This window comes from Aulonocara stuartgranti (genome assembly GCF_965226115.1).
Source record: "Aulonocara stuartgranti genome assembly, chromosome: 7".
In the NCBI taxonomy this organism is placed as follows: domain Eukaryota; kingdom Metazoa; phylum Chordata; class Actinopteri; order Cichliformes; family Cichlidae; genus Aulonocara; species Aulonocara stuartgranti.
Genome location: NC_138945.1, coordinates 22872985 through 22896094, shown reverse-complemented (window position 1 = coordinate 22896094; position 23110 = coordinate 22872985). Strand labels below are relative to the sequence as shown.

General features: G+C 39.9%; 1 protein-coding gene across 6 annotated transcripts in view; it reads left to right on the top strand.

The window, feature by feature from the left end:
- Positions 1–23110, top strand: part of rgs3a (regulator of G protein signaling 3a) — a gene marked incomplete at its 5' end in the record, with an annotated part of 153388 nt that overhangs the window by 106037 nt on the left and 24241 nt on the right. For 5 of the 6 annotated variants that reach the window (XM_082540981.1, XM_082540983.1, XM_082540984.1 and 2 more), the window contains one exon: positions 14240–15229. In XM_082540981.1, the coding sequence (XP_082397107.1) occupies positions 14240–15229 (990 nt within the window). Of the gene's footprint in view, positions 1–221; positions 406–14239; positions 15230–23110 lie in introns of those variants that run through there. The other variant, XM_082540986.1, reaches the window with a different exon arrangement.

Below are 23110 nucleotides of genomic sequence, written 5' to 3'. Positions count from 1 at the left end.
GTGTGATTGTTGGACATACACACCGCGTGTTTCTGTCTGAGCTCACGCTGCTCATTCGTCTCTTCTCATTATCGCTGTCTCCTCCCTCTCCTTCATTCCCTCTCCCCCGTTTCCTTCTCACTTGTTTGTGCAGCTCGGGAGTCTACCTTCTTAGCCTCTTGGGCATTCTCTCTTTTCTCTCTCTCTCTCTTGCGCGTGCTCTCTCTCTCTCTCTTCTTCTGTATCTCTGCACAGTTCAGTTGGCCTAGCCCACACTGACAGCATCACACACACCAGCCCAGCTAGCCAGCCACAAACACTCACACACCAGCTTGACAGAGGAAGTAGGCCACTTTAATGGGGATGTGTGGAGTGCCTACATCTGCCTTTAGTGGATTATAACCTGGAACTGCTTCCTCTTGCCAGGTAGGGTTTATATCTCGCACTGTTACTTTATTTTCCATATGAGGAGTACATCTTTTCTGAGCAATCAGCAGAGTGGTTTCATGCAAATGGATTTTATGGGTCTTTTCTTTTGCTCCAGAGGGACAAAAAGAGATTTGAGAGTATTCATGCAGTGTTTGAAAAGCTGAGATGTTAGCACTGCTGGGAGGCGTTTGGTCATATAAAAGAAACTAGACGAAAAGATGTGAGGAAAGATAGTAAAAGTAATAAAGGCCTATTCATCACATCGGGCATCTTTATGACAGGCATATATGAAGAGAGTTTGCCACTGCTGTGTGCTGTTTTGATTCACTTAACTTTTACCTCCACCTTTGATTTGCTGAGGTTTTCGTTTTCTTTCCCTGCTTCCTTCTTTGTTTTAATGCTTGTGCGTTATTTGTCCCTACTGTCACTGCATCCATTTATCCTCCTTTCCTTTGGCAGCTTTAATAGCTCCCTTAAATTATTGTCTCTGAAATATCATCTCATCCTAAATAAGCAAGAGTTGTGGGCTCTGTTTTACGAGTAACACCCTGTTTACGTCCCCTATTTGGTGCTTTAATGTGAGTGATTTTGGCTTCGGTTATGTGCCAGTGACATATTTTAACCTGTCACATGGCTGGGGAGTGGAAGGGTGAGAAACAGAGGGATACAGAGAAAAGAAGGCTAGGAAGATGGCCATTAAGGAGACATACTCTAAATCATGTTAGAGCAAAGCTGAAAGTGATAGCAACAAGAGGAGAGAGAGCAAACCGAGGGACCACAGGGGAAAACAACAGGAAGCACACTGGGGAAAATTGCTTTCCTCTTTCCCTCATTAGGAGAATTGAGGGGTTATACTCTTCTTAGAGGAAAAAAAAAGACAGAGAGAGTATTAGATGGTGGGTGTGTGGTTTTGTTGGTGCCTGTTGATAAACAGGGATATGATTGATTTCATTACAGTGGTGTTAAGGCTTTGAATCTAAAAGTTTTAAGCACCAGGAGAAGAAAATCTCTCCACCAGTCCTCAATTTCTCCTTTGTCTTTGATCAATAGTAGACAGTGTCAGTGGTGCATCCCTCCGCTGCGTACACATGCAGACACACACAGACACACAAACGATGAATGTGATTTATCAGCTGGTCTTACACTCCCAGCTTGAACAAATGAGATGGTTGTTATAACCTGGGAACATGCATTGCAACATTTTGTCACACAGGCGAGCAGGAAACTGAAAGACAAACCCCAAATTTATGCACACATGCGTGTAAATCCTTCACACAACCATATACACCTACGGTCACACCCAGGGGGCAAATATAGAGTGGAACTAGGTTAAGTGAATATGAAATCTGAACAAACAATCTCGCTTGTGCTGAACTTTATTTAACTAGATTTAAGCCTGGATCCTTTGATACTGATAGAAATTGATACATAATTGTGGATGAGCTTTTCTAAAGGAATGCTAGCTTAATTTAACTGTAACTTTCACCCAAACCAAAACCGTGCCTTTCTTCGCACTTAGGTCTAGTCATATTTAATGATTTACTCTTTGGGCACTTGGTTTTTGTCCCCAAACGGGAGGCAGCGCCATACAATGTGACTGTTTAAACTAATTTATGTCCCTACAGCATGAGTAATTGTGCATACACACACACACTGACATAAACATCTCTGGCCTTTCTGTCACGGTCCGCTGTGACAGACCGTGTGGAGAGTGCGTGGAGGACTCAGGTGCAGACACGAGTGACACGGGAGTAAACTTTAAACAAAAGCGAGCCTTTTATTGTGGCTGGTAACGCAAGAGAAACAAACAAGAATAAGGGCAGCTCAAAAGCAATAACTAAACAGAAACCTAAACTGGGAATGAACTAAGGTAAGACTATGAATACAACCGACCGGGCATGGAAACATGGAGGGTGGGAACACAGACGACGCGACACAGACTGTACGAAACACAGAGACTAAATACACATGAGGGAAGATCAGGGGAAGTGGATGCACATGGGGAACACAGGTGACACTGATAATCATAACAAGACACGGCAGGAGTGAACGTAACACTGATGGGAGATGGGCAAAGTAAAGCAGGAAGTACACAGAGGTTCAAACAGGAGGAGAGAGAGCACGGGGAGAACGCAGACATAACGGGCTGGGGAAAACATAGAATAAGGCACAAAGAGAGACGAGGGCTCATAAATACACAGAGGGGCACACAGGGGGTAAGAGTCACGAAGGGAAAACACATAAGGAACAACGTAACAGAGCAACCCAGGAAGCATGGCCTAAATAGAGAACAAAATACAAAAATACATGAAAACTAAGAATACTGGGCCCACATGGCCCAGGACCATGACACTTTCTTTCTGCCGAGGCCCTTTCCAGTCTTTCTCACTGGTCACATTGTCTTCAGCTGCCTGGCGTCATGGGGCAAGTTACGTCAATGGCATTTTCTCTCTGAACCCTTGGATTCTAACAATAATGTCTTTACAAAAAAATTTTAAAAAAACCCTCACATTTCTGCCCGCTGGCTGGTTTGTGTGATTCTTCTAAAGGTTGTGCAGGAGCGGCTATGTGCGGTGCTATTTTTAAGTTAACTCGATTGGAGGGTAATAGGGCTGGGTTTTGTTATCCGCTTCCAAGTTGGTGGAATACTGTATTCATTCAGTTTTCACACCCAAGAAATTATCCCTCCTCAGAGGTTTTGTTCATGTTCTCTGCTGACACTGTTTTGCTTTTTCTTTATATCACAGGCACCGTCAAAGCAAATAAAAGGAGAATAACAATGTATAAGAAATAAATAAAAGAAAAATAAAACAAACAAAACGAAAGTGGAAGTCACAGAAATAATGCAAACTGTAATATTTCTAAAAGAAACCTGTTCTTTGTATGAATATTTAAACCACACGTCAGCCACAGTGTACTGCTGATTTCATATTCTGGGACCTGTCACATTGGACTCAAAGACTGTATTTTAACGATAGCTGTAGATTCTGGATCTGACAAATCAAGGCAATGCAGTAGTGCCTTAACCATTTACAAGAAACACTTCAAACTTTTATTTATTTATTTATTTATTTTCAAAGTTAGTTAAATTATTGTATAAGTTTCAATGGGATTAGGGTTGGGGTTAAGGTTGGGGTTTGGTGTTACAGAGGATTTATGGTTTATCAAGAAATCTACGCTGTACCTACGTCGTAGCTACAAAATTCCCCAAAAAGTAACCTGACCTGCACGTTCTGTTTATTAAAGTCGATTTCTAGTGTGCGCTTCTTGCTACTTTTTGAATTTCTCAGTCATTTGCTTCTTCTATTCAATCTTTGTTTTCAGAAATCATAACGACAAAATACTAAAGACAAAGCTTCACAAAACACTAGATGATGTTATAGTGGGTATCCATCATTTATATACAGTCTGTGATTACTCAGGTTCACCTCCAACTAACACAGGATGCATTGTGAACATGCACAAATATGCACAAATTATGAATTTGGTGAATGACGATGTAAAGTCAGTAAAATCATGACAGTGTTGTTTTGACATTAGCTCTGCAACTGCAAATAATGCATGAAAGCAGTGGCGAAATATGTGCTGAATGCCTTCAGCAGATGCTTCAGCAGAGCAGTCATTTAAAAAATAATGAGTTGAAACCTTTGCCATATGTTATTTCACTGTAACAATAAGTTCTGGTGCTAAAATATTTAAAGCACTTCCATCTCTACTAATGACTGAATATCATTTCTTAAACATAAACATGCCCACAACCTGCATCTCCAAGGTTGAACTGGCTGTCAAGTAATCCTGTGAGATTGCTTTTATTATGCCGTCCTCCTTCGTGTGTTGTTAATGTGCACAATATTTCTGCAGCCTTGCAGAAATATGGAAATAAAAATTCGGAACATTTTATTGATGGTTGCAGGCAGCAGTAGCAGCACTATAGTTGTAATAGTAGGTAGCCTTGTAACACTTTAGGAGCTGCCCAATAATGTCACTTAATATGTTCTACCTGGGATGTTCTACCTACTAGCATCTCTTCCTTCATAGCCTGGTTACACTCGATGGTGTTTTTTTTGCCTCAAGTGGTGAAACACACAGATTCTACCTTTAGTAAGAACAGTTTTTTTGTATATTTATTGTGTTGTAGTAGTAGTATTGTGTTTTGTTGGAGGTTGTATGGCACATCTTTGATCTACAGACACTTTTCAGTTGTTCCCTTTAAAGGCCGGTCTACATATGAATCTGCTGGTATCAGCATTCACAATCGCTGATAAAGGAAAATTAAGAAAGCAGCGAAGACACGGAAGAAACACTCTTCAGCTATGATGTGAGGGTTGATGCCGCATAATTTGTCCACCACATGCCACTCTGCAGTTTTCCTGTTAGCAACAGGTGTTTGGAAAGCCACAAACAGCAACAATCGTATGACTCAAGTAGAGTCGAGCAGAGTTAATCCACAACTTGTTGTGACAATAAAATAAAATTTCATTTTTTTTTTTTACCTTATAAAATGTTAGAGAAATCTGTTAGGTTTCGTGTTGGAAACGATTGGATGTTTAATCACTGACATATTGGTACTGGTCCAAAAAAATCCTATATTGATCGGGCTCTGGTTCTCTTGCTCCTTTGCTCCATGTTCCTTTGTGTATGTTCTCTGTTTTCTGTCCCCTTTTCGGCCTGACTACAGCAGAGGGCTCTGACAGACAAACGACTATTACTGTCTCATCTGTCTTCTCTCAGTGAAATCGAGAGCAAAAGAGGGCAGAGCATTGTGGTGCATGTAATGAGGCCATTCAGAGATTGATCATCTATATGGTTAGGTCCCCTCAGTGAGGTATTCATATTACATGATCCAATAACGGCTCTTAAATCTTTCGACCGCAGCTTGTCCTGGACAATGCATGTCAAAGCTTGCTTAATATACGTTCGGTTGGCGCAGACATGGACACAAACATCCGATCAGCAGCAAACATAATATAGCTATCCAATTGTATGGAGAATGAGCTTCTCACACATAGAGACAGAGACATGTCTCTTGTAAGGTATGAGCTGTGATGACATACATAGAAAAGACATTGAAAAAACAGTCTTAATAATTAATGTACATATAAGTCTTGTAAAAGTCTCGACTCATGCTATGATTTACTTGTGTTTTTATGCAACAACCTGTGACGTGGTTTGAGCAAATGTTTTCACTTCATGCAAGTAAACAGTTTGGGCTGTGTGTGTGTGTATACGGCTAAATTTAGTGGAAAGTAATGTGGTTTACAAGTACGGTAGAAAAACAAGTTTGCTATCACTCTTGAGAGCGAGAGAGCAAGCTTTAATGGCATCACATCCCCGAGGAGGTTTGCAATCGCCCCATATGGAAAAGAATTGGAAAGAACTACAGTACAGGCTACAGAAAGAGGACTTGGTAGCATTCTGGAGACCAAGCAAAGACTCACAAGCTCAGTTTTTCAGTTGTGGAATTTTATATTCAGTAAACAATGTGTCAGTCTGTTGTCTGTTGAGACAAACAAACTAAAAAGGGAGACTAAATAGGACTGGACATATGGGACGTCTTACACAAGGAAGAGTGCTTAATGCTTGACACATAAGAAAAAGATGATCTGAGAGAGGAAGATGGTAACACACAGCTTTTAGGTGAATACAGTTAAATATAGGTGCAGCACAAATGGGCAGGAATATAAAGATTCTCAATAAAAAGCAAGGCTGTGTTCTAAATAAAACAGGAAATACCAAAAATGCAAGTCAAACAAATGTTAATTCAAGAGCTGTGGTTGGTTCTCACACAAGCACAAGTGTGTTTACAAGTGGGGAGCATTTGGTTTGAATCTGTGGACAAAGGTAAGACCTGGGGATGCCCTTTGTGTGAGGTTTAACCTTTCAAATGAACTCCTTGCTCAAGAGTACACGTCAATACCCCGGAGCTGATTTCCCTTTAACGAGTGATGCAATGAGACCACGATTATGCTTATGAATTCCTGATTAAGAAAGTAGTCATGAGTTACAAAACTGTAATTCAAAAACAAGTCATTATCGTCATCAGTGAGGACAAAGGTGGCGCTCAGTCACAAGCTTGTGCCTGAGTAGTTGTCTCAACGTGATCACCATGCAGATTTAATAAAGAGTTGGACGAGGATGATGCTTCGAGTCAGTTTGGAATAAGGTTAACTTTGTTGTTATTCTCTGTTATCACCGTATTCATTTGATGTGTTCCCTCCGGGCTATAAACAGGATGTCTTCTCTTGACTCCTCAGACCTTACACATCCTTTGAAGAAATCAATATCAGATAAGCCAGTGAATAAAGGAGACTTTTGAATAGAGATAAATAGCATCATGCAGGCTTGTTGGGTGGGCTTGCATCACTTAGACAGCCACCCAAATTGCTGTTATAGTGATCCAGCAGTGAGTATGTATGAATAAGTTAACAGAGATGGAGGGAGTGGCAAAGACGAAGGCAAGAGAGGAGAAGTCACGTTCTGTTATTGGATGGTACAAAACATGTCCAACAGCAGTGCTAATTGAGATTAGCTGGATTTATTCAGGCTGCAGTTGGATTTGGCAAGTGTGATGTTGGACACTTTAGACCATTAGCCACCAGTATCACACTAAGTGGAGTGAAGTGATGCTCTTTAATGTAATGCCTTACTTAGAAATAAACAGGAGACAGGAAATTAAAGGAAAGGGGGAAAAGGAAGGAAAGCGATGAAGATGAAAGATGGCACTTTGTAATTGATAAGCGGGAGGGGTTTGGGGAAGCTTTTGGAAAATGCACAGCACAGCTGCTCCCCTGGGATAGGTCTCCTGTTGTTATGGTAACTGTAGGACAGAGGTCACATAATTGTTTGCGGGTGACCATTCACGATTGCGTGCAGTTTTCTGTAGTATCTGTATGAGAACATAATGACCTCGAGACATGCAGACCATCAGCACAAGAATATTTACTCTGATCATATTTGCCATCATGGAAATGTGAATATAGAACCACGGTATTCACTGCTCTCACCTGGTTCATACTGTCCCACCTGGTCTGCAGCGTTAGACTCAGCTGATGGTGTGGATCACAGATAGAGTTTTGTAAAGCACAACATTTAGATCATCATTGGACAGTTTGGTGGAACATACAATCCATGTACTGACTGTAAGTATTTATGGCACAATATGTAAAGGTGGGGAAATTTGGCAGAATTGGTAGCTGTAGGCTTTTCCAAATTTCAGCAAAAAATTACAAGTATGGCAATGTTGTATGTCTGCATCAACATGGTAAAAAAAATGAATGAATCAATCTCACATCATACCAATCCAGTAAGAGACAATAATGTAAAGGTTGCAGTTAAGCATATCTTTGGTAGCATTCTTTCATTCAAAGGGAGTTGCCTTTATTTACTCAGGTAAAGTAGAGTCTCTGAAATTGTTGTGTCTTCACTATTGCGAAGATCAGTCCAAATACCGTTTTTTTGTTATAGTTTTCAACTGCTTGGTTTTATAGTTAAGGATAATCTAGCCTTATCCCAAATTTCTTTTAGTTTGAATTTGATGATTGATTAATATCTTTTTCTTCTCTTAATCTGAAAATTATGGGCTATTTCCCAAATTAAAATGGATTCTTAGAAAATGGAAGTAAAAACTTTATAAATTATATTACATTATAAATGTCATCATCTGCTGGTCCATTCCCCCCTCTTTGCTTAAGGCCCACGTAGAGTCCTTAAGCCTGTTCTTAAATTCAGTTAGCTGCTCTGGAGGCTGTAATGTTCACTCCAACTGCAGTCTTCGAGAGCTACTGTCCTGCAACTTTTAGATGCATCCCTACTCCAACGCAGCTGAATCAAATGGTTGAATTACGTCTTCAGCAAGTTTGGCAAAGGCCTGCTAACAAGCCATTCATTTGATTGAGGTGTGTTGGAACAAGGATGCATCTAAAAGCTGCAGGACAGTAGCTCCCGAGGACTGGAGTTGGAGACCCCTGCTCTAGAGAAACCCAAACTCTGTGCTTGAGTTTGATGTTTAACTCTGTGGAGGAGGTGTAAACCAATTGGAAAAAATGCATATTCTTTCACATATTTGCATAAAAATGCATATTTGTTCACATATTTGTTCCACCAATCATGCATGATTGGTGGAACAAATATGTGAAAAATTAGAGATGGTAATATGCTGTTTTTCATTTGCCTGGACATTTAGCCATTAGCACGGTTGTAGTCATCACGCTGAACAGTTTAAACAACGTTTGTCTTTTCTGTCAGCGGAAAAAAGCGACGAGCAAGTACAGTTAGCTCTAATGGGAATGCCATTCATTTTGAAGTTATCTGGTCAAATGACAAATTAGAAAATAAATTGAAAGTTCGTCTTAATAATAATAGAGATATAAACCTGTTGATGTCTGCTTCAAAGTGTGTTCAGATCCATTCATCAGCTGTTGGGACTGTCAATTATTTATTTAGTTTTATTAAATTTTTACATTGTTAATTTTAGACGCAGGAAAAAAATGTATAAAACATGTAAAATTTCTTTTTTTATTCATTAATGAATGAAAACACCTGCTGGCTTCGTCTGGTTATCAAAGCATTAAATCATATTTTTTCTAAGTTCAGATTTTTGCTGTTTACAAATTCAGATCAGTATTGCTGTTGGCGACTCATTTGAATATGCCATTTCTCTTCAGAATGAATCGTTACTTTGAAGGGCCATACACATGACACCAGTGAGATTTATGAGATCCAGTTCAATTCAATTCAGGCTTATTTATATAGCAACAAATCATAACAGTCGCCTCAAGGACCCTTACTGTAAGGTAAAGAACCTGCAGACCCTACCTGGGAGAAGACGCCAACAATCACAGCAGGAACTTTGCAGTGAGGGGAAGGAAAAACCACTTCCTTTTAACATGAAGACACCACCAGCAGAACCAGGAACAGGGAGGGGCAGCCAAATGCTGCTGCTGCTGGGGGATGAGGGGAGTGACCGTAGGGAAACAGGACAAAACACAGACTTATGCCTGATTTAGATTCCTGTGGGGAACCTTTGTACGTAACCTACGTAAGTAGTTGATGTCATTGCCCACATTTATGCTTATTTGTTAATTACTGTGACGTCGTGCCAGACGATTTTTTTTTTTTAAAAACTGCCGGGACCTTTTTATTCGTCCTGGCTCCTCGCTTTTCGTTTTTTTTTTCCTGATATATGTTTGCCTCAGGTTTTTTTCTCTACTTTGTACATTCGCTCACATCCATTTCGGGAGTTTCAGCAAATTTCCTCCAGGAATCTGCTGACATTTGTGAGTCCTTATATTGACGCTGTGATTATTGTTCTTTATACTGAGGCAATGATTGTTATCATCTCATGGATAAATTCAGTGCTGCAGGATGTTATAGGATGCAATGAACAGGCCAATCACAGTAGATGTGGGCTGATTCTCCCCAACGTGTAGTTACATTTTTCGGGAGGTGCATGTCAGGTGACGTCATAAGATACAGCATACATTTTCCACTGAAGCATAAATTGGGAATAAGGGAGAGAAAAGAAACACATGGGGATTGAGAAGAGGTGTGTGGAAACAAAATGCTCAGTGCATCACAGAGCATCATATGAAGCAGTCTGAGCCTATCTCAACATAACCAAGGGATGGTACAGGGTCGTGTGATTTAGCCTCAACTATAAGCTTCATACAAAGATAAGATGTAAGATTCAGACTCCTCTCCTCTCCTTTCTGTGCTGTTGCCATTCACTGACTCCCCTCCTCCTTTCCTCCTTCTGTTTCTGTTATCCACTTTGTCTCCTCCATCTATTCACTCTCCCACCCTGCATCTCACTCTCTCTGCCTTTTAGGGCTGGTTTTGTTTCCTTCCTTAATGAAGCAATGGTGGAGATTATATTCTGTTGAAACATTGATGACTGTGAAACACTTTTGGAACACGTGTACATGCGCTATATGCACACACCGCACACAGACGCAAACATAGACACAAAGGGCTTGCACGCCGCAGATGTCTCATGGCCCATTAGCCTGCGTGTTTCATTCATCTTTCAAGGCAGATTCAGGGAACAGACAATGTTAAAAAGTCTGCAGTGAAGTCAATGTCATATTTGGAAGGTATCTCAAAATTTATTGATATGTTTGTTCTTGGTCTTCGGCTTAAGACACGAGGACATGTTGCTTAAAAGGGGTTAATGATTTTTGTGCGTGTATGTGTGTGCTCGCTGTGGAGAATGTGAGAAGGAACAAGTGTATCTGACAGGACAGGTGGCTCCATTGTGTCTCTAGCCATATCTTCAATGGCCAGGGATTCGTGTGCATAAGACAGAGAGAGATGGGGTAGGCAAGGTGCAAAAATAGACTCCATATAAATCTCAGATCTAAATATGTGAAGAAACACAGAAGGAAAAAAATTATATATATCCCCAAACATCTTAGATTCCTTTGAAATCATCATGTTTATCCTGTGACAAGCCTTGTAACATGATTAAAAGTCATCCATTACTGTCAGTGACTCACTGCTATGACTTGCACAACATGAAGAATAAATGAACAGAGGCAAAGTAAGGAGAAGAAAGGATAAAGTGATAAGCTTTACTTCCAGTTTCCTCTTTGGCTTTTATGAAAGTGCATTTCATTCTAAAAATACCTCCTATATACCCTCTATCTCACCAGAGCTTATATTGGAGGTAATGGGGTCTTGATTTTATCTCTAGGCTACAGTGGACCATTTAGAAATGGAAGGTGAACAAGTCAAAATGTATAAAGAGTAGCATTAATTGTTGCATGCTCAAAAAAGTACAGTCTTTCAGTTTTAAGGTTTTACATATCAGGACATAAATCATCTTTAGTAGGTCTAAACTTGGGTGTATACAACCTTCAGGGAACTACAAAACATGATTTATTATACAGTGTCAATATTTATTCAGCAGACACGAAGCCAAAATGCAGAAGCCATGTGTGAGAAATTAAATAAGTCCTGTGATTCAGTATGTTTTGAATCGCCTTTAGCACCAGTAACTTGAAGTAATTGTTTTCATGTAATTTCATGATTCTTTCACATTGTTCTGAAAGGATTTTGGCCCGCCCTTCTTTACAGCGTCGCTTCAGTTCATTGAATGTTTACAGGTATTCATTTACACACAGCTCTCTTAGCTCTCTTCAGTCCTACCACAACATTTCAATAAGGTTGAGGTCTGGATTTTGATTGGATCATTGATTCTTTTCCTTTTCATTCATTCTTTTTCGGCTAGTGTGCTCTGGATCATTGGCCTGTTGCATGACCCAATTTGAGCCTCATTGCTTCACACACATAACACACTTTGGTATACAGAGTAGTTTATGCTCAACTCACTGACTGCAAGGTGCCCAGATCCCGTGGCTGCAAAACAAAGCCAAGTTTCATACCCAGGTGGTATGAGGTGTTGTCATTGATATGCTGCGTTGGAGGGCGCTAAACACTAACATCTTCACTTTGGTCTCATATGTGCAGAGGACATTGTTCCAGAAGTCTTGTAGCTTACTTGATGCATCTTTGCAAACCTAAGCTGTGTCACGACTTTCTTTTTAGAGGGAAGGTGCTTTCTCTTAGCAGCCGTTCCAAACAGGCGATACTTGTTCAGTCTTTTTCTAATCATGCTGTCATGGAGTTTGACATTTACCATGCTAACTGGGGGCTGTAGAGTCTGAGATGTAGCTCTTTTTTTTCTTCAATTTCTCCGAGCAGTGTAATCTGACCTTGGGGTGAATTTCCTGAGACGTCTTGGGAATAATGGCTACTGTCTCGAATGATTTCTACTTATTATGAACTTCAAATTGCTTGGAAATGATCATATAACCCTTCCCAGATTGATGATTAGCAATAGTTCCTTCTCTATAAATCGTTGTGTTAATACACGCCTGAATGCTTCAAATAGGCAAAGTGCCAAAGCATCAGCCTTTACTGAAGCGCTTGCAGTGCACTTGCTGATGATCAATTAATCAAGTGCATTTGATTAACAGCACCTGGCTGCTAATTACCCTGTTAATTCCCAAAGAAGCAGTAAGACTCTCTTTAATTTTCAACACTGCTTCTGCGTATTTTGTATTAGTTTTTGTTTCATATTCAGATTATTTTTTATTATGTCATGATATGTAAAAACGCTAAAATTAAAAGAGCGGTTATTTTCTTTTTAAAATAACTGTAGAGGCCAGGCACATCATCCACTAAGAAACAAAAAACAATAATGGCTGATTTATGTACTTAGTATCCATATTCTTATCTTATCTTCTGCACAAGGGCAGCAATGGAAGCCGTTAATGTTAAAACATTTTGGGATTTTGTTTATGTTTGGTGCTGAATGAAAGAGCACCTTTTTCTGTAAATATGGGCCAAAAGTTTAGACAAAAATACAACCAGGCCAATTGTTTCCGCAGAAACTAATTTGAGCTGTGTAAGTACACAAACGTCTTGTGAAATATCATGAGAACTGCCTGAGAGGAGGCAATATTATCTCCAGTTAGAGCACTGCATCTTGTGACTGCAGCTTGTCATCATAGTTTAACTTGGCCAGTACAATGAGGCCCTTCACAAGACTTGATGGAGACTTAAACAAGTTAAAAGTGATTCTGTAAACTTGGAGATCTGGGATTTAACAGGTAGATTTTATTTTTGGTACTTTTTCTTGGACCACTGTCATTGTCCTATGGTAAATTATTCTATCTTGGGTCAAGGGCCCCTCTGTATAAAGTCTTCTGGTTTCAGGAAGGTGTCTCTGAACCATATTTAGTGGTGAACACCTAACACATGTTAGGTGTTCCTGATAAGAAGAACAGAAAACAGAATTAAAATGCAGCATCAACACATCCCACTAAAAAGTTTCAACTTTGTAAATGTTTCCTATACTCAGACTGATATGTTCAGCATCACCGACTACTCTGTGACCTTTTTATAAAATGCAAATTAAAATATGCGGGCATGAATGATGTGGGCCAACTCAAAAATGATTTTGGAAGGATGTTAAAAGGGATGGATTGCCAAGTGCATGGGAGGAGGACAAGCATTGTGCTGTTACACACACATTCACATTAGTGTGTGACAGGGTTATTATGTTAGGCCTTGGGAAATGGGTGACGGCAGTGGTCATGTGGACTACAGCTATACTTTCAAATGTTTTGAAACATCGCAGGGGAGATAGATGGATGAAAAGATGGGTGGCTGTTTGTTTGTTTTTTAATGTAGGAGTAATCTCATTCGTTTCTGCAAGAGGTTTGGTTTGTTTTCTATTCCACTGCCTCGAGGGCACAGTACCAGTTTAATTTGACTGAGTCACTGCAGCAAGCTCGAGTGTAGTGCAGCAGCCAGCAGCACTGGTGAACTGAATAGTAGTATATCACAATATGAACTCACTTGCACTAATATTACAGTATAGTGTCTGGCATTTTATCATTTGATGCAATGTTGGGGACAAAAATTACCAGTGAAGTTGTTTTGTATGTCTCTTTTCATACCTTGGAAGCCCCAGAGGAGTATCTGAGATTTCCTTTGCTTTACCTTGGTCCACGGTGTGCTCTCTCTCATGACATGGTTGTAAGCATTCCAGATGTGGGATGCGTTCCTCCGTCTCCTCCAGGTGGCGCAGCCAGGTCATGATAGTCTCTATGCAAGAATTTGCAGGAGCATTATTGCTTTAAATGGCACTGTGATCATCCCAAAAGACACTGTTTTGTCTTGTCTCGTCCTGCCAGTATAACTCAACATCATTATAGGAGTATTTCAAACCAAACTGAATGAAAGTGTTAAGTGGGTTTATCCAAACAGCCTGAGGCTGACTATTCATTCTCTGTGTCTTTCTTTTTGTCTTTTCCTCTCTTTCCAGATGTTGGAGCCTAAGGTGGATGCCCCTTCATGTGAACTGGGTGGAGTAGGAGGAGATCGAGGAGGTGTATGCCTCCATCTGCCGACACGTAGCTCAGAAGGGGAGGAAAGCAGCCTGTATCCCTCCAGTCCCTCTGAGCCCCCAACGCTGGGTAGTCCTCACCCCTCAGAGCCACTCACCCCTCTGGATGAGGTCTACATGCCCCTTAGAAGTCTGGTGGGATCTGACGAGGGACTTAAGGTACCTCCAACACCACCGCCTTCCACTGAGGGTGAGGATTCCAAGAGCATAGAGGGGCATGAGATGGAACTCTGGAAGGACAGGAAGGATGAGGAGAACAAGCCAGAGGAAGAGGAGGATGAAGAGGAAGAGGAGGCCGGCAGAAAGAGTGTTGGGAGCGAAGGCTGCGAGAAAGAAGATGGAGACGAGGAAGGAGAGAGGAACGAGGAGGAGGTGAACTTAAACCTGGTGGTGTCAAACACAGATGAGGACAATGTCTCAGAGCCGCCTGACACCAACGCTCCCCCTTCCTCCTCCTCATCTTCGTTTGTTATCCCGGAGCTCCGCCTTGACCGCTCCTTTAGCGCCGATGCCCTTTCTTCACCCAACACTGACGAAGAAGAGTACGATGAAGAGGAAGACGAGGAGTCTGAAGAAGAAGATGATGAAGACGACAGCGACGATGCCTACCTGCAACGCAGTGACAGCAAGCGCCGAAGCATGGTAGAGGGTGCCACGTGTGAGAAACACGGAGGAGGGGGGCTGAGTGTGCAAAATTCCCTCCGCAGGCGCACACACAGCGAGGGCAGCCTCCTGCAGGACCCCCGCACACCTTGCTTCACTTCTGACAACGCCATCAACTGCCTAGAAACTGGAGGGGGATCCCACAAGGGCGGCTGGACACTCCCGTCACCTAAAACCTTGAAGAAAGAGCTGACCAAGAATGGAGGCTCCATGCATCAGCTGTGTATGCTATTTTCTGGGAGGAAGGTAAGCAACGTCACTGTGAAATACCAGTGAGGCACAGAGAGAACAGGTCACGAAGTACAAGCAACAAGAAACACACACAAACAAGCACTGCGATATTGACCAGTGGTGTTTCAGCTACTCCTCCTGAATAGCCCAGTTACTTTCCAGTGGTTTTAGTGAAAAGGGTGACATCAAGTGGTAAAGCAGAGCAAATGCATGCTCTACCTGGTGTTATAATTACATCAGCTTGTAATTAACACTTATAATTATTCACAGATTGCTCATATTTACATACAAAACACTTTAATGCTGATTGTTAAATTTTCATAAATTTCAAATGACTGTCTCATTGGCTCTCTAATGTTGTTATGTAAAAATCTGTAAAAGATCCAAGAATACTGTGAAATTATAGCATTATCTATAATAGCAGTGTGTTTCCCACATCTCATACCAATCTGTGTAAGTTTTAAGAGTCAAGAATTGTAGAAAATTGTAAAGGTAACAAACAAAAATAGAATAGTGCAATAATGAAATAATTTATGGGCTCCTATTTGAGAAGGATTTCTGCAGTTTGAGATTAAGTGCCGGTAAATGTTGTTTCACTTGTCCAGCAGAGGGTAGCATGCATCGTATTGTCTTGCCTTATGCAGCTCACACTCAGTAACAGAAACAGTTGTGCTTTTTCTCACTTTGCTCATGCCAGTGTTGAGTAGTGCTAACTGAGAAATTATTCTGTCTCATGTTTCTGTTCACTATGAAGTAATAGGTTTTTTATTTGTCCTTAGAATTATCACACTGACGGTGCACACGGACGATTAATCATCCGTGCCACCGTTTCTTCCAAAACTATTTATAGTGCTGGTCTGCACACCTGTACACATGTTTCAGAAGAAATAGTTTGGAAAAAATGAGAAAGAAAGAAAAGAAGGATCAGAAAAATGTATTAAATGGAAGGAAAATAAGTCAGTGATAGCAGAACTCAGTAGGCTCTAACAGAGCTGATTAAGTGCTTGCTTTATCAAAAATACTTCTCCTCTTTATCTGCCTCTCCCTCCACAAGTCTGTCAGCACACTCGGCAGCCTTAAATGGCAAGGTGTGTACACTGCGCAGGGAAGGAATGCAGCAGACGGAGCTGCAGGCTATTGGTCTTGGCAGATTCAAGGGTAATTTTACTACCTCTTGCCGTCATGGATACAGTTCCTTTGAGGCTTTTGTTTCCATTATTTAAAATGACATCTTCAGGCGCAGTGTGTGTGTGTGTGTGTGTGTGTGTGTGTGTGTGTGTGTGTGTGTGTGTGTGTGTTTTAGTTAAAGCTATCTCTATTTGGTTTGCAGTGTTATGCTGTTACAGTAGGATGAAATCAGAACCACTTATCAGAACCATTTAGCCACACGTGGTGGGGACTTTAATTAATTTAGAATCATTAACCTTGACATTGTTTTTGGAGGTAAAACAAAGAAACAAACAGAAACAGTGTATACAATGTTGTCTGATCGTGTTTGTTTTAAACTTGCAGTGAAACCTTAGCTTCACTGATTACATTGTTTTATTACTATTTGAATATTTGACGTGCCACATCAGTTATCATACACTATAAGATACTTTGCACACAACTCAGTGCGCTGCAGGTTGGTGTGTGCGCGTTAGAAAGTGTGACAGACGTGTCTGGCCTTTAACAAGCACCAGGCGTCCTCCTGTCTTTCTTTCCGTTCTGCACCTTTTCTTCTCACTTGATGTTTTTAGTGGCCTATCATCAGTGCAAAGAGAGCCAGGGACGGACAGAGAGCAGGTCAAGAAAAATAATGTCAGTTTGTTTGACTGTGAGATTTTTCTTGCTTACTGCTTCAGTGAAACGGTAAGCAAGGACCGGACCGGTGAAAAATTTGAATATACTTTTGTCTGTTTCTTTTTAATCCTCGCATTTTTGCCTCTCGACTTTTCAACTGTTCATGTTTTATCCATGCAATGAACCTGATCTAGCTCAACTGTTTATAAATGTAAAAGTTCTTTGGTGTCTTTTCACATTCCAGTAGTTCCTGTGGTATTTTATGGTATTACATAAACTTTATAAGGCATTTCAATCAAAGACAACAGAAAGCAAAATTATAGCAATAAACATTTTAAAAAGTTTAAACCAGTAATACTTAAATTTGTGTCTTAACCAAGTAGCCAGTAGTAGTGCTCTTTCAAGGTGCTTGGTGCTTGTTTTATGTCACCGCACGAACAAAATACTTTATGAGACAGAAAGTCAAATTTGATTTCAAATAATTGTTAGTCATCTATGTAAAATAATTTTATTTATTTTTTTTACCATGAATGTGGTAAACAATATTTTTAATTAGTTTTTTTAAAGTTTAATTTAAAAAAGCTAAAATTGTTCTATGTAAACAACCAAAACAAATGGAAACCAGAGATGATCAAATTATCCTTTTTTTTTTTTTACAATAGTTTTTACAGAAGGAGCTAAAACCAATAAATTGTATTTCCAGTGAGGTCATTACATTGACTCTCCTCTCGCTGCACAGACACCCACCCCCTCGCAGATGTCGCTGACATGTGAGGATCTAACCCAAGCAACCCAAAGAAAGAAAGAAAAAATCTGTTTACGGGGCTTAAATGTTTGTTTGGATTTTGAATAAATATCGCCTCTCTTTACAGATGTTGGGTGGGGAAACTATTTCAGTGTGTTTACTGAATGCGTGTGATGCTTACATTCTTGCGTTGACATAAGGATGGCCCCAGGCAGATAGTATAAAATGAACACTGATGAAAACAAATTAGTATGTATTTAACATTTAACATCGGTGTAGTTTGGCATGATGTTATGGACACCTCTGACAGTCGTAAAAATGGTCTCAGCGTACTTCCAGCCCAATCACTGAGGCCGACTTGCAGTTTTCTCTCATGCAAGGCAGTTTCTGTAGCTGTCCAGCATTATATAACATTAACTCCCCCCCTCTTACTTTTACATGAAATAATAAAAACAGTTGTTTAACATTATTTAGCATTATTTAAAGAGAGAAAAAAACATATTGTTGGCTTGAACATAACTTAAAAATTCAGTACGTATGCAGATGTTTTCCAGTAATGTTTGTGCACTGTGCACATAATCAGGCCGTCCAGTTCTGTTGTGTTGGCTCCCGCACAACTAATTTAATGTTATAAAAATATATATATTTTTATAACTAATGTCTAAAATATAATTGGGAGAGTAAAGCATATGTATTATGTTAAACAGGTTGAACGCTAGAAAAACACTCATTGAGTAGAAAAGATAGTTAGGGTTAAGCACACATTAAAGAGGTTAAAACAATAGAACACACAGCTGTGTGTTTGGAGTGACGTACCTTCAGAGAAAAGATTGGCTTCTGTTTTTCTCGCCTTTACATAATACTTTCTGTGCTGTAATAATAAGCAAGAAAAACATTTACAGGAACTTAAATATTCTATTTTAGGGTGACACAGAAAAATATGAGTAAAGCCCCAGCAATTTTCCACTAGAAAAACTATTCTATTAATCCTTGTCTCTCATTATTCCTCAGGCCCTAAGTTGCATATTTGTTAATTTTAGCTCAAAGGTTATAGGACTCCATATCAAGATTTTTGTGTTTATCTCATATGGCTCAGCGCATGACCGGGCCTAAGAATAGGGTTGGTTGTTTGTTTTTTTTTACTGAATGAACTAAATAAGTTATTCACGGAAACTGTTTAAAAATATAGTGTATTGATGAGTACCAGGCTCATCTCAAGTGTTTTGTTTCAGCATAAGACAAAACAGGCGCCACAGGTAATTTGCCAGGTGCCAAGGCGCACATCACAATCGGCACGTATCGTCTGTGAGCACTACGACCCACTGAACACAGATGGCGTTGTGGACAAAAGCGTGGGTTTTCTTGATTTTGTTGTACAGTAGTTGGCCTGGATGGGACAAAAGGCCACAGTTCAAATGCACGCAGGGCACAGCCAGTCCACTGCAATGCTAAATGAGTAACATGTAAATATTTACTGAGACTGAGCAAACTTTCAGAGCAGTCAACACAGCATCCTGTCACCTCCTACTTATTGACAAAAAAAATGTGAATGAACTGAATGCAATGTTTTTTTTAGGTTGTGCTGTGTTACTCCACAGTTTACAGCAAACTTTAATGGTGGAGAGTCCATAATGTAAATGTAATGTGAGTGTCCATGTACGTTTCCAATAAAGGGAAAAAGGAGTTATGTAAGTCTGAACAGGACTTTTTCTTTTTTTTTAAATTTGGGAACAATTTATTATCTCTTGTTGTGAAATCAGGGACATCTCCCTTTGTCTTTCGGTGAAGTCTTCTGTGCTGTCTGGAAAGTTCCAGAGAGATGTTATGTCATTCTCCCCTATCCCTGTCTCTGTATGTTTGATTGTTCATTTGTTTTTTAAATTTTGACTTAAGCAGGAAGAGGAATGCACAGTTGGGGAGAAAGTAACCGCACATACCCACAAACCCGAGGTGGCACATATATACGTCTAAGTCTATATACATATTTCTGCATCAAACAATCCCTTAGTCACTCTGTATGCAAACAGAGAGCTTTATTTCATTCTTTCTTATTCTTTTTTAATGATTCATCTTCACTCCCAGCCATATTGTAGCTACATTACAGAACAACACACAGCCAAGAGGTCCTCTTGCATTCTCCTTCAATTTTTCCACATAACAGTTTCCATTCGTTTTATTTACAACATTGGCCTGAACTGTTTTGGCATATCACGAGAAGTTATGGCACTTGTAAATCACACACACACATGCACCCACACACAGTGCCAGTGGTTTTCCTACGGCGCACTGTTTTAATGCTGTGATTTTCATGGAGTCACTTTCTCAACTGACTTTTAACATCTTATAAAGCAAGAAACCATGTGGTAACTTAATTGCCTAATGAAGAATAAAATATTCAGGTTGAAGCTGCAGGTCCCATACAAAATGTCTCTATCCACACCAGCAGATAAAGTGCTTTGGAGAGATGAAAATTAAGTTTATGTTGTCGTGCAGAGTCCATTAGCCCAGATAATATAATGCTATCTACTTATCCAAGTTAGCCTGCCTAAAATGACTTCACATCTGCAAGCCACTTTGCAAACCACTTTCCCTTCAGCACTGGCTTTTCATGCTTAGTGAATGAGGCATGCAGTGTTCTGTGCTGGCATCTCAAAAGAGCTGACAGATATTAATAATTGTAGATTACTGACATATGATTAAATGTTGTAATATGTAAAAATGTATCTGTCTAACATAATCCTCTCTAAAAGCACAGTATAGATAAACTTGATTAAACTTGTGCTAGGCCAGCTTAGAGCATCCAGAACCAAACATGTATGCTGTGGATGTTTCAGTGCTGAGTAGAGGCTTTCCTGTTGCAATGTGCATTTTAACTAAGTTAAACTAAGTTCAGTAGAAGTTCATAATATTCTTATTGGCTTTGAGAATGATGTTATTGCTTACATCCACTCCTTAAACGTTTGTTAGAAGCTGTTTCTCGTAGCTCTACGAACACCATTTTAACATGTGGAGAAATTCCAGGCTTGATAAGTGTACTTTAACTAATTCATACAAAAGTAAAGTAGTAGAATACAGACACATAAAAAGTGTGTCTGATTTAAAAATGTAATCTTTGTTAAAGATCTCAACGTTCATACTCCAGTGCTACTACTTAACCACTCATTCATGGAGTTGTGCATTTTTACAAAACCCCCACAACAAAGGCTAGCTAATCCTGAGTAATTATGCTTGCATTATCCTTGTTTATTTGTTATCAGTTGTTTGCCTGTTTGTGACTGTGCCTGAATTTTAATGGGGTTCGTGAATAGTTACTCTTCTGAACTGTGCATGAAGGAGTGCTCTACACATGTCAATACCAATGACTGTAGAGGACCCTGTCTCAGTAATTGTAACAGACTGCCTGACACCTGCTTCCAGTACCAACACTTAACAAAGTTAGTGACTTTCTACAGTATGAAGAACCAACACGGGAGACCTAACAGACCTAACTGACTGAGAGCTAGGAAATCACTGGAGAGTATTGTTTCAGTTGTCATCAGCTTGATGACTAATACAATATCGCGTTATCACTTGCATCTCGGGAATATGCAAGACTTTGAGCAGTATACAGGAATGACCATCAGCATTTGCTCAGTGACCTATAAACTAATTACTGCGCAGAGTGTTTGATGATGCTTTTCTTTCGTCAGACACGTTGCCCTGATGTCAGAGCACTTACTAGAAGAGCTCAGTTCAGCAGACCCGCACTGTCTCCTATAGTGTATTCTATTTGGTCGGTAAATGTTGGGACTTTGGATGCTATCACTGGCATTCTCCTGACATTCAGATGACTCAAGACAAGACAGACTCCAGAAGGCCTCCTGTTTCATAGTTGTGTCCTCTGTGTGTTTGAACTGAGGTGTTTACAGCGCTCGTTGCCATAGCAGTGTTTTGGGTGAGTCAGCCAAAAAATACTGCTATGGCAAAATATTTAGATAAATAAATGTTTATAGATGGTTCCATAAGTAACCCGTGTACAGCTGTTGTTATTAATGATACCTGTGGCCTTTAACGGAACTGTTGTTCACATATGTGTGCGTCACCCACCAGTTTTGCACAGTGAAGCTTACGGGACATTGCTCTAGTTGGTACTGTTTGTCTTATTAAAATAATTATGAGCTTCAGAAAAAAAAGCTCTGAACGTATACATCTAATCTCAGCATTTAAAGTAATGTAGTGAAGTTGTTTTTTTTAATTAATCAAATTCACTTAAAAAGAGCAATTTTCTCCATCTCCTGTTTTTGTCTCCAAATGCATTTGGCTCAGTGAAACAATACAAATGGTTAAACATACCAAAACTAAATCAGATCCTTCTTCCACCTAGCAATGTTTGGCCGACTGGGTATTTAATAAAATATTTAATAAAACAAATATTCCTCTATATTTAATAGCTTGCTTGCATGTTGGCATATATTCTACTATCCTGCAGAGCATCATCTGCAGCACACTGCTCCTCTTTTAACCACACATTCAAATCTCTAAAGAGGCAAAGGAGGCAACTCTAACTATGTTATATTTATTGAGATCAATAGTAGACTTTCTGAGTTTGAGAGTTAATGAATATGTGAAAATGACTTGGCTCTTTAAAGTGTTTTGCAGCATCATGGACCGTATTCAATATGCAGTAAATGACAATCAGGTTCATTATAAAGTGTATGACTGATCGTTTTGCTCTTTTGTGGCTTTTCCTCTCTATTAGTGCATCACAGCAGAGGCACCATCAGTTGCAAAGCCAACAAACCCTGCACATAATTTATTTGAAGATTCCCTTTAGAACTGCATGATGACAGCAGCCCTGTTGCATAGCTGTAAAAAGTGATAAGAAGCTGGATAACTCATCTGTGTAAGGAATTCTGATGCCAATGATGTCCAGGAATACATCTAGGCTTTTTTTCTTTTGGGGGGGGGGGGGTGAATTTGGTTCATTTCTCATTTATTTGGTTAGGTTTGTACTCTAAAGCATATTTATTTAGTGGCTTAATAAGAGGTTGTAGTGGAAAGAATTAGATTATAGCCCCACTTAACAGGCAGTGTCATCTGTGTTGAAGTGCTGAAAGGAAAACTCACTTTCTCGCTGTGTTGTTGTTCATGCTGTAGATCGTTCTGAAATGAAGCAGTAAGAATCAGAGGGGGTAGGGTGCATTTTTATATCCCCACTGGGGATATTAAAAAAAATTAGCAGGGGGGAGATATGTAGACCAGAGAGAGGGGAAATCCTCCTCTACCCTCTATCATACCCTATGTTGTAAACTGACTGAGAGACCAGCATATATACCTTGTAGCTGGGTATAAATATAATAGCAACAAAACAGATTTTGGCCACCAGTGCA